Raw genomic sequence first — 16,358 nt, forward strand, 5'->3', positions numbered from 1 at the left:
TACCTGAGTTTTCACTATAAGAACCTTGATTTATCATTGGAACTGTCCTTGGCCAAAAGTAGAACAGGGAAAAATGAGCTAAGTCTGACAAAGGATGACCAATGGTTGACAGCTCCCAATCCAGCACTGCTATAACTCGACACTGTAATTAAAAATAAAGAGGTCTGTAACACATTAAAACTTAAAACAAGTATAATAAAGAAATAAATAACATTGAACACATTCAAAATCATGTTTTCCATCAAAAGTCAATTTCAGGTCTTTACCCACAGTGGCATATCTCATTTATAAAATAGCCAATTAGCCTTGATTATATAGAGCTAAGTCCTCTGGTTCCATCGCTGGCCATCAGTCCTTCTCATTTTACTTTACACAGCCTTAATATCTCTGCTAATGAGCAGATGCAAAAGCAGTTAAAACTTCCCAACTGGAAGTAATTGTGATAAAAAGGAATTATAGTGAATTACTTATATTTTAATAATCCATGTTACGCATCATTAAACATTTGCTTTAGTAATTAATCTAACTGTATAACAAATGCACTACTCCATCCATGGTACTTTTAAAAGTTATTTCATGTTGTAGATACAAAGCATAATTGTTATAAAAGATACTGTTAGTTTTATAAATATAAAATCCACCATTATATAGCAACATAAAACAATCATGTAATGTGGAACCAATAAAACAGAAAGCTTTCCTCATTCTACCTTGTAACAGTATGTATCAAGGGAATATATATATATGTATTTTTTTTTTTTTTTGAGACGGAGTCTCGCTCTGTCTCCCAGGCTGGAGTGCAGTGGCGCGATCTCTGCTCACTGCAAGCTCCGCCTCCCGGGTTCACACCATTCTCCTGCCTCAGCCTCCCGAATAGCTGGGACTACAGGTGCTCGCCACCACGCCTGGCTAATTTTTTTTGTATTTTTACTAGAGACAGAGTTTCACCATGTTTGCCAGGATGGTCTCGGCCTCCTGACCTCATGATCCACCCACCTCGGCCTCCCAAAGGGAATATATATCTTCATATTAAGAATACAGGACATTCTTTTGTTCATTTCTTATGTTCATTTGGCTGTACATATGGCCAAAAAATCAATTTGTAGAATAGTATATAGCGTATGATCCAATTTATGCTTAAAGAAAAAGATTATAGTTTGAAGTCAGGTAGCATGATGCCTCCAGCTTTGTTCTTTTGGCTTAGGATTGACTTGGCAATGCAGGCTCTTTCTTGGTTCCATATGAACTTTAAAGCAGTTTTTTCCAATTCTGTGAAGAAAGTCATTGGTAGCTTGATGGGGATGGCATTGAATCTATAAATTACCTTGGGCAGTATGGCCATTTTCACAATATTGATTCTTCCTATCCATGAGCATGGAATGTTCTTCCATTTGTTTGTATCCTCTTTTATTTCATTGAGCAGTGGTTTGTAGTTCTCCTTGAAGAGATCCTTCACATCCCTTGTAAGTTGGATTCCTAGGTATTTTATTCTCTTTGAAGCAATTGTGAATGGGAGTTCACTCATGATTTGGCTCTCTGTCTGTTATTGGTATATATGAATGCTTGTGATTTTTGCACATTGATTTTGTATCCTGAGACTTTGCTGAAGTTGCTTATCAGCTTAAGGAAATTTTGGGCTGAGACAACAGCGTTTTCTAGATATACAGTCATGTCATCTGCAAACAGGGACAATTTGACTTCCTCTTTTCCTAATTGAATACCATTTATTTCTTTCTCCTGCCTGATTGCCTGGCCAGAACTTCCAACACTATGTTGAATAGGAGTGGTGAGAGAGGGCATCCCTATCTTGTGCCAGTTTTCAAAGGGAATGCTTCCAGTTTTTGTCCATTCAGTATGATATTGGCTGTGGGTTTGTCATAGATAGCTCTTATTATTTTGAGATACGTCCCATCGATACCTAATTTATTGAGAGTTTTTAGCATGAAGGGTTGTTGAATTTTGTCTAACGCCTTTTCTGCATCTCTTGAGATAATCATGTGGTTTTTGTCTTTGGTTCTATTTCTATGCTGGATTATGTTTATTGATTTGCGTATGTTGAACCAGCCTTGCATCCCAGGGATGAAGCCCACTTGGTCATGGTGGATAAGCTTTTTGATGTGCTGCTGGATTCCGTTTGCCAGTATTTTATTGAGAATTTTTGCATCGATGTTGATTAGGGATATTGGTCTAAAATTCTCTTTTTTTGTTGTGTCCCTGCCAGGCTTTGGTATCAGGATGATGCTGGCCTCATAAAATGAGTTAGGGAGGATTCCCTCTTTTTGTATTGATTGGAATAGTTTCAGAAGGAATAGTACCAGCTCCTACAAGGCTACAGTAACCAAAACAGCATGGTACTGGTACTAAAACAGAGTTATAGACCAATGGAACAGAACAGAGCCCTCTGAAATAATACCACACATCTACAACTATCTGATCTCTGACAAACCTGACAAAAACAAGAAATGGGGAAAGGATTCCCTGTTTAATAAATGGTGCTGGGAAAACTGGCTAGCCATATGTAGAAAGCTGAAACTGGATCCCTTCCTTACACCTTATACAAAAATCAATTCAAGATGGATTAAAGACTTACATGTTAGACCTAAAACCATAAAAACCCTAGAAGAAAACCTAGGCAATACCATTCAGGACATAGGCATGGGCAAGGACTTCATGTCTAAAACACCAAAAGCAATGGCAACAAAAGACAAAATTGACAAATAGGATCTAATTAAACTAAAGAGCTTCTGCACAGCAAAAGAAACTACCATCAGAGTGAACAGGCAACCTACAAAATGGGAGAAAATGTGCAATCTACCTATCTGACAAAGGGCTAATATCCAGAATCTACAATGAACTCAAACAAATTTACAAGAAAAAAACAAACAACCCCATCAACAAGTGGGCAAACGATATGAACAGACACTTCTCAAAAGAAGACATTTATGCAGCCAAAAGACACATGAAAAAATGCTCATCATCACTGGCTATCAGAGAAATGCAAATCAAAACCACAGTGAGATACCATCTCACACCAGTTAGAATGGCGATCATTAAAAAGTCAGGAAACAACAGGTGCTGGAGAGGATGTGGAGAAATAGGAACACTTTTACACTGTTGGTGCGACTGTAAACTAGTTCAACCATTGTGGAAGTCAGTGTGGCGATTCCTCAGGGATCTAGAACTAGAAATACCATTTGACCCAGCCATCCCATTACTGGGTATATACCCAAAGGAGTATAAATCATGCTGCTATAAAGACACATGCACACGTATGTTTATTGCGGCACTACTCACAATAGCAAAGACTTGGAACCAACACAAATATCCAATAATGATAGACTGGATTAAGAAAATGTGGCACATATACACCATGGAATACTATGCAGCCATAAAAAATGATGAGTTCATGTCCTTTGTAGGGACATGGATGAAGCTGGAAACCATCATTTTCAGCAAACTATCGCAAGGACAAAAAACCAAACACCACATGTTCTCACTCATAGGTGGGAATTGAACAATGAGAACACTTGGACACAGGAAGGGGAACATCACACACTGGGGCCTGTTGTGGGGTGGGGGGGTGGGGAGGGATAGCATTAGGAGAGATACCTAATGCTAAATGATGAGTTAATGGGTGCAGCACACCAACATGGCACATGTATACATATGTAACAAACCTGCACGCTGTGCATATGTACCCTAGAACTTAAAGTATAATAAAAAATAAATATACATAAAATAAAAATAATAAAAAAATAAAAAAATAAAGAAAAATTATAAATGAATACTCAAAGTTGAAAAGGTATTGCACCAAACTAATAGAAATGGCTGTGGTTACTTTAAGGGATTAAGGCAGGATGGATGAGGTCCAGAGAGGGGAACCTTCACTGGAGGGTTCTATATATTGGAGTGATATGACATGATCTGTATTTTAAGAGGGTAACTCTGGCTACTATGATTTCAATATACTATGGGGGGCGGGCACTGAGGCAGCTGCAGCAATACTCTAGGCAAGTTATCCAAGCTACATAAAACTGCAGACCCCATTTGGGTAATATGAGTTACTGGGTTTCATGCCTCCATATAACTGTGTGCTTGCACTCCCTTGCTCCTCTGGCAAACTTACACACATTCTTGTAGCTTTGTGTGGAAATATGGGCTTTGGAATCAGACAGGCCTGTATTCAGACCCTAGCTCTACCATTTGCTGGCTGTATAACTCTGGACAAGTTAGTTAACCTCTGTAATCCTCAATTTTCTCAGCCATAATATACACCTCTTACACAGGGTTAGTTTGAAGATTAAATGGGCAGGTAGCACGTATAGTTCATTTATGAGTTTCTAGCAAAGAACCTGGCACACAACAGATGGCCAATATGTATTTATTTGATGAATATGTTCAGAGCCTGGCATATATAGCCAGGCAATCAAAACTTTGCCATTGTTACTGTGGAAAAAAATTGATCACTCCTTTCTCTATGACTTTATAAGAGCTTTTGTTGTGGTTATATTATACTATAAATTTATAATATTATAAATATTATAAATTACTATACTAGCTAGATTTGTGAAACTACTGAAGAGGATGGATGCATTTTTCTCTTACATCATTCTATTTGTTATCTATGCTTTTAACATCCAGAGTAAAGATGAGGCACTTACTTATGCTATAAATGATTACTTTTCTTTTTTAATACAATTGGGAAACTTCTCTGGAGTTACTTTTCAGAATATCTGAACCACTTTTGGGGTAAAAACACAAAGCTATAAAACAACAGCCAGTGAGAAAAGCTGATGGCTCATCAAATTGCATAAATTAGTGCAAATTAATTAGCAATAGCTAATTAGAGTCCTGTTGATGCCTGTTTGTGTTGAGAGTTATTAAAAGCTCAACATAACTTTTAGTGGTTGATCTCGACATTTACTAGTTCGTCTTACTGCTGCTAGGGAACTTATTAGTAAAATTATTTTTGATAGTTTTTCTGAAACCTCAGCTCAACAGAAAGCTTTTAGTTTTTTAAATTATCTTCTTTATAAAGAGATTCATTTTATGTATATTTTTTACACCATTGAATTTTATTAATATGTATGTGTATTGGCATTCGAAACAAACAAAAAATACATACAATCCAACAGAACAAACAGTAGATGAAGAAGGCAGGGAAGAAAATAATAGAATTTGTAATGAAAAGATGAAGCTAGGAGTAAGGTTATTACACATAATTGAATGTGATAGGACATGCATAGTTGTTAGTGTGGGTAGTAAAATTTGCTTTGAATTTTATAGCGGGTAAAATAAAGTGTGAAGCATGGTCAGTCACAATCTTTATAGTGTATGCAGGTCAAAAACAAACCAGCTGCTCAAGAGGGACAAATTTTCTTGGCAATGAGGCTAAAGAAAAATATCACCCATCAATCTGCATACAGGTGATATTGTGTAGCGGACGAAAATGTCTTCAACAATATAAAGAGAACTTTGAGGGGCATGGTGTAATTCCTAGAAAGCAGGCTATGCTGGAAAATGACTGAAAGGACAAAGATGAGTTAGGTAGAAGACAAGACCATATGCTGAGAGTGGGAACCGAGATGGGACAAGAAATGTGAGAGTTTGAGAAGAAGGGAAAAGATTTAGAAAAGCCATTTTTTAAATGTCACAGGTTTTACTAAGAGATGAAGTTACAGCCTAGATAAAATCATGTGGCATAAAAATGTCCCAGATCCAATTAACCTTACTTCACGACTTTATTGTGCAGCAAAAATATGAGGATTCAAGTTTAGGGCTAGAAACTGGTTAAAGTCAAGGGGTGATGGACATCCCCTGTAGGGTTATTAGAAAAAATAAAAAGTAAAATAATAATAATAATGATGATATAAAGTCAGGACGGGAAGATTCTAGAATAATAAGTAACCTAAGGTCAGGACACTTTATAATTCTTATATTACTTGCATACATCTATAGTCAAAAAATTATTAATGAAATTGATACTAAAGGTAGTTTTTGAGATGACTGATTATGACCATGTGGCTTATGTAGGATAAGAAGTCAAGTGAAGTCATGAAGGGCTTATGGATTCTAAATTAACAGCAATCAAATTTGCAGTGTTCAGGGAAGATGCAGAGAAATAAAAGAACAGAAGGTAAAGAGGGTGAGGTCAAAAATAAGGGGTTTCAATTTCTAGATCACTGAAGTTGACAAGTTCCAATGGATGTTTCTAATTAAATATATTTTTCAAGTTGAAATGACGATATGCAGATTTTACATTAAACTCCAAGATCTTAAACATTTCTCTACTGGTAAAATTTATATTTGGAAAATCAACATTTTCCAGGAAAACTGGATTTCTTTTCAACATTGCAGCGAGCATATTGTGCTACTGAAATACTTGCCCAAACATGCTTTAAATACTTTGTAAATAAGTAACAGAAAATAATTTCGTTTTGCCATATCCTGTAGTTTCCTTTACTGGCTTACTCCACACATTCCTGGAAGGTTTGTCATTTAAAATTGTTTTTTCTTCTTTCTTAATTGTTGTGTTTTCTGATGACAAAAATTAAACATGCTGTTGTTTTAAAAATAAAAACCAAAAAACATCAAACCCTAAACATTACAGAAATGTACAATTATGTCTCCTATAATTCCATCCCCTACAACCACTGTTTAGGTTTTTGTACATATTATGAAGCATTTACTTATACCCTAATATTTTTCTGAAGAAGCTTGACAAGTAGTCTAAGAAAAGTCAGAGAGAAAAATGAAGGGGAAAAAATGGAAAAATGAGGGTACCTGAAATAAACTGAGCATCATTGATGTGCCAGGTACCAGCTAGTTGCTCCACATTGACTGTTTCATTTTAGCTGCCCAGCAACTCAGAATTTTTTTTTTTCAATTTTAAAAGGTACACCATGTCAATTTCCTGGCTTTGATAATGTACCATAGTTGTATAATATCCATTTTGCAGAATTTGGATGATGGATACACAGGACTTCTCTGTACTATAACACTTTTACAACTTTTTGTGGGACTCTAATTATTTCAAAACAAAAAGTTAAAATAAAAACAGAGGCACAGAGAGAGATTGAATAACATGCTTTAAGTTCACACTGCTAGGGAATGAAAGTTAAGCATAAATTTATGAGATGGAAATAGTTGCTAGTGAATAATTAACTAAAATTAATCCCTTCAACATAGATTCATCAGAATCATATAAGCACCTGCAATATAAAGATGAATAAGATATAGTCATTGTTTTAAAGGAACTCCAAGTCTAGTGGGTTCTAATTTGTTATCTACTATAGAGACTCAATATTATGTAGACTCGACTAAAATATTAATTAAATGACACAGATCAAATACAGGCCAGATCCTGCTATGTTTCCAGGCATATGCTTTTATAATTATCTAGATTATAAATTAGCATATTTAATTTTTATAATCTCAGGGTAGATAATTAACAAGGTTAGAATTCAGAATTCATCAGTGCCACTAGCTCTTCCTGCCCTAAAACATCTTAGCATTTTAAGAAACTAATGAACCCAGAAAATCCTCCTCTCAGAAGCAGGATTCATTCCTACTATACTGTAATCCTAGGCCTCATTGTAGGTGCTCAGTGGAGGATTACAGCTTTCATTTTTTTATACTCTTTATAAAGAATACAGTATGCACATTTACATAGAGCAAGGTTATATTAATCTCATGTAATTCTTTTGAAGCCTCAAGAAGCTTTTGGAATTCTCTATTCTCAGAGTTTGTAATAAACAAATAATAAATTCTTCATGAGATAGGGCTAAAAACCCCAAAGAAGTATAAATGAACCAGAAAAAAAAGCAAGAACATGGATAAGCTAAATATTGTAACTAGTAGATGAAAACTTATTTGAAGAAAACAGCATCATGCATGTAAAATTCCCAAATCCTTTTAAGCAGTAAACCAGATACCACTTGGGATTAGAACCAGTCTTAAAGGTAGGCAGCTAACTTATGCTGGAAAATCTGCAGGACTCCTTTCTAAAAATTTTGAGTGGTGACGACAGTCCTGAGCTGTAGGGGAACAGGGAGTGGGTTGGGCTCCCTCAGTGCTCTGGGGGGAGCATTTACTTAGTACTGTGTCACAAAACAGACCTACTCAATTAATTGTAAACATAGCTAACTGTACCTCTTTCGGGTGGAAAACTATGTTATCTAGTCTGAAATCTCCATGAATCAAATTCTCTTCATTGTCATTATCGGGCAAGTTCTTCATTAGCCACTCCGATAGCTGTTGCATGGCAGGGATGTCCTGATGAGCTGCAGCTTGATATTGCTTTGTCCAGGTTGATACCTAAAGACATATAAATAAGAAAAATGGTAAAGCTGAAACTGGAATGTAGGATCTAGCAATTCTAAAATTAAAACAAAATTCAAATGCTGTTTTACTCCTAAATACTTAAGACCCATGCTGGTGATACTCCTGTCATCCTAAAACACTCAAATCAGCCTAAACCTTAAACATTTAAGTCTCTTTTCCATATAGTTCCATTTTACTTACCTAGCTTTTTATCAGGAGAAAAATACTGGCCTAGGGATCAAGAGATATGGGTTCTAGTCTTTATTCAGCAACTACTTTGTAGAAGAAAAAAAAAAGAATGCATACAAACACACACACGCACGCACACACACTCTCTCTCACACACACACACACACACAAATATATAGGCATAGATAATCTCTGGAAAGGGTCATGAGAAATAAGTAACCCCTGAAAAACGGAATATGGGGACTAGAAGAAAAAAGAAGACATTTACTTTTTTTTTTTTTGAGACAGAGTCTCGCTGTGTTGCCCAGGCTGGAGTGCTACCTCCACCTCCCAGGTTCAAGTGATTCTCCTGCCTCAGACTCCTAAGTAGCTGGGATTACAGATGCATACCACCACACCCAGCTAATTTTTGTATTTTTGGTAGAGACAGAGTTTCACCATATTGGTCAAGCTGGTCTCGAACTCCTGACTTCGTGATCCACCTGCCTTGGCCTTCCAAAGTCCTGGGATTACAAGCTTCAGCCACCGTGCCCGGCCTACTTTTCATTTTAATACTCTTTCTTATTACCCATAGAATTTTCTAAATATATTACAGGTATGAATAGTGTAAAGATCTTCTATTGTTCTTAGAATTGAATGCAAACAAATCAACTTACTCGTAAAGTCCTCCAACAGGTGGGACCATATTGTTTATTTGCTTTTTTATCTCCATTTCCCAAGGTATCTTTGCTCAACTTAGTGCAATAGAGCAAAGACCTTTACTTGGTCTTATCTAGTCATATCAACCTGGGTTTAAATTATATCTAAGCCACTTACTTTTGTATTACTTGATTGATGCAAGCCTCCCTTTCTTCATCTGCAAAATGGGAGTAATAATACCTATATCTTAAAGTTGTTGTAAAGATCAAAAAAGAGAGGTCGACAACTCACTCTGCCATGTAGGACCTAGCATATAGTGAGTACACTCTAAACTTTAGTTCCCTTTTCTCTTCCTTAACCCCCACAAAATGATATGCTTACAAAGGAAAGCAGCCCCATATATATCTAGTATTGCTTTCCTTTAATTTAAAATGATCTCCATCACTCCAAATTTTATCTTTCCTTAAATACTCATTATAAGATATCTCTCCCAGGAAGCTTTCTCTATATAAGCAAGGGCATCCCAACTTCCACCCTTTGAATCATGGTGAGTATCAAACAATTTACTACTAGATTTTACACTCTTTTATACCATTTTCAGGTTTCATGAATGACATGCATGTACAGGTCTCTCAAAAATGACCATAAGTTCCTGTGGGGAAGAACCTATTGTATATTTTTCTTGATAGTTAACACAGTACTCAGCAGGTATTAAACACACAGTCAAGCTTAATAAATGTCTGCTAGTCCAATTGAGAAAGAAAAAACTGTAGGCCGGGCATGGTGGCTCACGCCTGTAATTCCAGCACTTTGGGAGGCTGAGGCGGGCAGATCACGAGGTCAGGAGATTGAGACCATCCTGGCTAACACGGTGAAACCCCATGTCTACTAAAAATACAAAAAAATGAGCAGGGCGTGATGGCGGGAGCCTGTAGTCCCAGCTGCTCGGGAGGCTGAGACAGGAGAATGGCGTGAACCTGGGAGGCAGAGCTTGCAGTGAACAGAGATTGCACCACTGCACTCCAGCCTGGGCAACAGAGGGAGACTCCGTCTCAAAATAAATAAATAAATAAAATAAGAAGAAGAAGAAGAAGAAAAAACTGTATAGTTAAAAGTATTGGAAAATTAAGAGTCTAAAACAGAAGATTTTGCTGAACAAAACCTAATATAAAAACATAAGATAATTTTATACTAAAAACTAGTCATTCTGAAGGACAATGTTAAAAGTCATGGCCAAGCTTCAGAAAACTATACAATAATAGCTTTTTTTGTTGACTAATAAGGTATATTATTTACAAGAACTTGAAAAAAATAGCTATTAATGTGGATGCATTACCTGTCTTTTGCAGTACCCAGCACCTATACCATATCCTTCCAGCTGCAGTGACTGTATATTCAAGGAATGTAACTGAGCCAGTGTTTCTACCGTGGCCACATATATGGCTGAACGTTCTGCTGGGCTAAGTCCAGGAATTGTTAAATCACGGAAGATTCGACCCTATGGAAGTGATTACAACAGATTATTTAAATGTGTATAATCAATACTTTGTCGAATATACTAGAAAAACATTCATTTGTGAAACATATTTAATATTAGAGTATACATGCCAAAGGGAAAATAAAAGCATATGCCAAGATGAATATAAACATCAAAACTACTCTCAACTATTTTACAGAAAAAATTTAAAACACATTTTGAATTTATTGTTCTTAATGGCTTGACCTATGTGGAGTCTGTTTTCCCTGCTACCTTATGGACAATTTGGTTATTGCCATTACAGATAGCTCTTTACTGACACCTAGAGGAAAATTTAAGAATAAGTCAATACCCCCTAATTACTAAATTTGTTTCTTGTCCATTCCATCCCTCCCTTTGTAAGTGCTCAAATTTGAACAAAATTGTAAACCTTTGCAATGCAATCTAATTACTTAAAATGTTAAATAACAAACTATATCATTTATTAAGTATCATAATAAAACATCTTAATTAACTTCATAATTAAAAGTAAAAGCAACAAAATTAAGTGTTAATTTACCTGCACATGTTCCATTATGTAAAATTCTGTTCCAATGACAGAAGTATCACTGCAGTACAGTATAGGCTTGGGAACGGGGAATCCAATTGAAAACAAGGCTTTCTGGACTTTAAATTCTCTATCAATCTAAATAGGATGATGAATCATTAAAAATCAGAGAAACTGATTTAATTGTAATTAAATTTAATAACTACTCATGAGCTAATCTTAAGGCTAGAAAACAACTGTAAAACAGTATCAACACAAACTCCAGAGGATAATAGTAATAACTTGCCTAATAGTAGTCTTGGTGTAATCATTATGATTATAAATTAGACCACTACTAAAAAATGTAATTTAATTAGGATAAGAAGATGAGCACCTGCATGAGACTTAATCCTGGCTCTGATAATGTGAAGGCAATAGTTACTGTTCACAATATTTCACATATTTTATCATAAAACATCCCTTTTTCCACAGCAGTTCCCTGGCTGGCTGCTCGCTCTTTCATGTCTTCCAAGGAAGCTCAGGTAAGTCTCTATTCTAGCACTCTGCCACAGTCAGCTACAAAGAGCTGGGGGTGAGAGGTGAGTGGTGGTGGAAGGAAAAGTACCTGCTCCTTCTGGAGAGCAAGGGAGGCATGTGTTTCCAGGGCAGGGGCATGGGGATCTTTCCTGGCACTCAGGACTGCTGTGGAGCTCAAGATAACCAGCAGGAAAGTAGGCAGCTAGAAGCAAACTGGAGCCTAAATAAGATAGTGGGGAAAAAATGGCTTCCTTAATTAGGACAGATGCACAGGCTATCACTCAGGACCCAAGGGCAGAGCTGTTGATGCAGGCCAAGTAAGGATGGCTTATCTACATGTAGTCACCTGGCCCCAGACTCAGGCAATGGTGACTGACCATTCTAAGGAGGGGAAGCTATGCAGCTCATTTTGACATCAGGAAGTAAAGCAGGGGCTGCGGCAATAACTGGAACAGGAAAGTAACGAAACCCATGTTCAAGGTGAGAGCAGCCAGCAGTACCAAGGGCTGTGGAAAGAAGTGTTAACCACTCAGGTGTTGGGAAACGAGGGGGAGGGGGTAAGGGGGAGAGGGCAAAAGGGTTAGAGAAGCAAAAAGTGGATCACAGAGCTGGAGCATTGCTTTTTTCAATGCAGAGTTGAGAAAACAGAAGGGAGTTGAAACAGAGTACTCCAGATCCTTGGCAGCTGTACTTGGGCCGAGAGCATTATGCCCTGTTCTGGTGTGTTCAGGTGGGATGTTATCAAGAAAAGAGACAAATAAAACTGTTTATTGGGGCACGGGTGGGGATTCTCCTTCAGCCACACTATATTGATATTTAATAAAAGTTACCCAACTTTTTTTTATCTTAAGCATCCAACTTACTTCATGTTTCTGGGAATAGGATATGGGACCAAGAAAGTCCCATAGAATCTACATTCTCTATTACTGTGGTATTAAGCCTACCCCACAATTGTCCTTCCCCAGTGACCTGGGTCTGGGAAGCACCTGCTGTACATGATTACGGCTATACCCTAAATATGCACAGTGCTTTTAATGTTCTCCAGTGCTTTGATTTCTGTCCCCTCCTGTTCTCTGAAAATCCATAGATAATACCTGTTTTCTCAAGACAGAAAAACCTAGTTTTTAACAAAAATCTTTTAGAATTCTCACTGTCTAATATTTAGAGTACTATAAAATACTTATTCAAATCTTTCTTTTTATCACCAAAAGATTAGAGGATTGTCATGGCAAATATATTAAAATAATTCTGAGTAGATACTATTACATATAATAATTTAAATATATAACAAAACAAAATATCTACAGACGAGTAGCACTGAAAATATTCATTGGCTGATTTTACTTCTAGCAAACAACGTAGAGGAAAATCAAATACACAAAAGAACTGGGTGTTGTTCAAGATTAATAGGCTAAAGATAGACTTACATTTCAACCTCAAATAATTTTTTAAAACAAAAAAAGATATAATTCAAGGGAAATTTTCATTAGAAATAAAATACATTTTATATTATTTGGCAATCATAAGATGCCTTTTAAAAGTAAATTGGCTTTGTGTGTATTAAAAGCATTTATTTGTCACCAAAGAATTTATCATTACATTTGTATACTATACCTGATGTGCTTTAGGAAGAAGTGAACCTGGTGGTTTTTTCCTGAGCACATATGTTTGAAAGCCCTTCTGGAGATAAAAGGTTGGATTGGACTTTCCTGCTCTAGATAAAAGTAAAAAAAAAAAAAAAGGTCAATTACAAAGATATGTTTTCCGTCATCCCCAAATCCTACTGAAATGTCAGAAGAAACAAATGAAAATAAATTCATCTCAATGCTGGAAAATCAAGAGGGGTGCTATCAGCAGCTCACAACATGAATTTCTAGATGATATTAAAGCAGATGGCAACATACTGGCAGCTGGAGAATCTGTGACTCACAGAGGTAGAAGAGAGGACCCCACTTCCTGACTGCAAATCCTAAGTTTTATCAGGAGTACCTGTAGAACAATGACTGATCTAAGTAAACTTGTAGAACAATGACTGATCTAAGTAAATAAACAATCTGAGAAGAGATTGTTAGTTATCAGTCAGAAAATGAATTAAAAGATGCAGGAACAGCTGGCTTAATGCCCCCTCATCTGCCTTTAGAGAGATAACCCTCATAAGTGTCAACAAGGCTAGTGCGTGAGTTGAGCTCTCTACAGTGGGAGTTCTGAGAAGTGAGGTCCCACAGTGAGCATCTGGCCCAGGGAAGTGCAGTGCTGGCCCAAGTAACTCACAGACACCATGGCATTGACTTTCCCTGCCAGATGAACAGAAATTCTCACCTAAACTAAGGATAGACACTTCAGCTACCAAAACTATTCAGTCTATTCCTTCACTTATAATATGGGCATTTAAGAATCGCCCAACTTTTGAAGAATCCAACTGTATAAAGGAGAGATCCTAAATTAAATAAACAGAAGAATCAATCCTTAAGGTAACAGGTAATAGGAGAAAGTAGAAAAAAAAATCTTTGGAGCTTCTTCCCAGGACTCCAACCTCCATCAGGAAAAAACAAGCATGAGCCTAGATTGAGTCTGGCAGCAGCCCCAGTGTCTATGTCTTCTATAAATCAGACCCATCCTCCCTGGCAATCATATCAAGGAGCACTGGTTTTGGTACCATCTAATCCTGAGTGAGTGCCTTTTACCATAGGAAGGTGGAGATAATCACCAGTGGTCAGGAAATAGGACCACCACAGGCTATGCTGTCTTTATTGATAGAGAACAATTTATCTCTGATGCTGCAAACCATCAATTGCAACGAATCTTTTTTTTTTTTTTTTTTTGAGACGGAGTCTCGCTCTGTCGCCCAGGCTGGAGTGGCGCGATCTCGGCTCACTGCAAGCTCTGCCTCCCGGGTTCACACCATTCTCCTGCCTCAGCCTCCCCAGTAGCTGGGACTACAGGCGCCCGCCACCGCACCCGGCTAATTTTTTGTATTTTTAGTAGAGACGGGGTTTCACCGTGGTCTCGATCTCTTGACCTCGTGATCCGCCCGCCTGGGCTTCTCAAAGTGCTGGGATTACAGGAGTGAGCCACCGCGTCTGGCAACAACGAATCTCACAAACACATTTTTTAAAAAATGCCAAATATCTGATTGGATGCATTTTTGATGAGGCTTGTGATCCGCCTGCCTGGGCCTCCCAAAGTGCTGGGATTACAGGCGGGAGCCATCATGTCTGGCAACAACGAATCTTACAAACACATTTTTTAAAAAATGCCAAACATCTGATTGGATGCATTTTTGATGAGGCAGTTCTCTAGTCTTATATAAAGCACTGGTCTTTCATGATAGTAAATGACCCAAATGAAATACAAAGAAAAAACTAAAAGCTTCTTGTTGAAGATAGAGTGACCCAGCAAGTCTGCTTCTACATATATATCCAAGAGAACTGAACACATAAACACAAAAACTTGTACATGAATGTTCACAGCAGTACAATTCACAACAGCCAAAAATTAGAAACAGCTCAAATATCCATCTGCAGACAAAAGGATAAACAAAATGTGGTATATCTATACAATGGATTATTGTTTGGCAATACACAGGAATAAAATGCCGATCCATGCTACAACATGGATGAATCTTGAAAATATTATGTTAAGTGAAAGAAGCTAGTCACAAAAGACTACATATTATGTGATTCCATGTCTATGAAATGTCCAGGATAGGGAAATCCATAGTGACAGAAAGTAGATTAGTAGCAGCCAGGGATGGGGGAGGAAAAAATTGGGAACTATGAGGTTTCTTTGGGGGCGATGGAAATGTTTTAGAACTAGATAGTGGTGATGGTTGTATAACATTGTGAATATATGGAAAACAACTGACTTGTACACTTTAAAACGGTTAAATTTTTAAATGTTATGTTACATGAATTTCTCAAAAACAAACAAAAACAATTAAAAGTTTCTCTTTTGAGGAAGTATCTAAAATGGTTATAACAAAGACAAAAAAAATTGCAGAAGCCCATTTGCATGGGAGGATCATTGTCAACACTGTCAATACAGTACTTGCTAAATTTAACTACTCCAACCATCAGGCCTCCAAATAGCCTGGAACCATTGATGGTCTCAATATAAGAATCATCATTGAACCAATAGTCAGAACTATTGGTTAGTTCTTGGACAACATATTTGGTGCTGAGAGAAATGTGTTGATCTATAACCTAAGAGATGGTACTTTTGATGTGTCTAACCTCCATTAACAAATAGAAAATCTTTGCATGTAAGTGTGCAGCCATGGACACTTACTTGGTTAGAGAAGACTTTAAACAGACAATCTCACGAGACCCTACTAAGCCATCCATAGCATTGGTTCCCTTAGAAGCATAAACAGACAGGAAAAACAGGATGTTGGCATGGCAGCATCAGATGAGTTTCTTCAGCAGACCCCTTGCAGCAGTCCAGGGTTTACTCCATGCCCCCATTCCCCCTCGGTGACAGCTCAGGTGAGAGGGAATGAGATCAGGAAATGGGTGAGTATGGGTACCACCTTGATTTAGAAGTCTTAGTCTATTTAGGCTGGTAGTCTATTCAGACTGCTATTATGAAATACCATAGACTGGGTAGCTTATAAACAACAGATATTTATTTCTCACATTTTTGGGGCCTGGGAAGTCAAAAATCAAGGCA

The 16,358-nt window shown here is 37.2% G+C and overlaps 1 protein-coding gene across 2 annotated transcripts in view; it reads right to left on the minus strand.

The window, feature by feature from the left end:
* The window catches only part of ACAD11 (acyl-CoA dehydrogenase family member 11), a 102,776-nt gene that overhangs the window by 74,187 nt on the left and 12,231 nt on the right, over nt 1-16,358 (minus strand). Inside the window, exons 2-6 of one of the 2 annotated variants that reach the window (XM_004036319.5) lie at nt 13,305-13,404; nt 11,187-11,312; nt 10,487-10,648; nt 8,152-8,316; nt 4-142 (exon numbers count right to left, since the gene is read on the minus strand). In XM_004036319.5, coding sequence (XP_004036367.5) covers nt 4-142; nt 8,152-8,316; nt 10,487-10,648; nt 11,187-11,312; nt 13,305-13,404 — 692 coding nt within the window. The remainder of the gene's footprint in view (nt 1-3; nt 143-8,151; nt 8,317-10,486; nt 10,649-11,186; nt 11,313-13,304; nt 13,405-16,358) is intronic. The other variant, XM_019023863.4, reaches the window with a different exon arrangement.

The sequence above is a fragment of the Gorilla gorilla genome, chromosome 2 (assembly GCF_029281585.2).
Source record: "Gorilla gorilla gorilla isolate KB3781 chromosome 2, NHGRI_mGorGor1-v2.1_pri, whole genome shotgun sequence".
Lineage (NCBI taxonomy): Eukaryota > Metazoa > Chordata > Mammalia > Primates > Hominidae > Gorilla > Gorilla gorilla.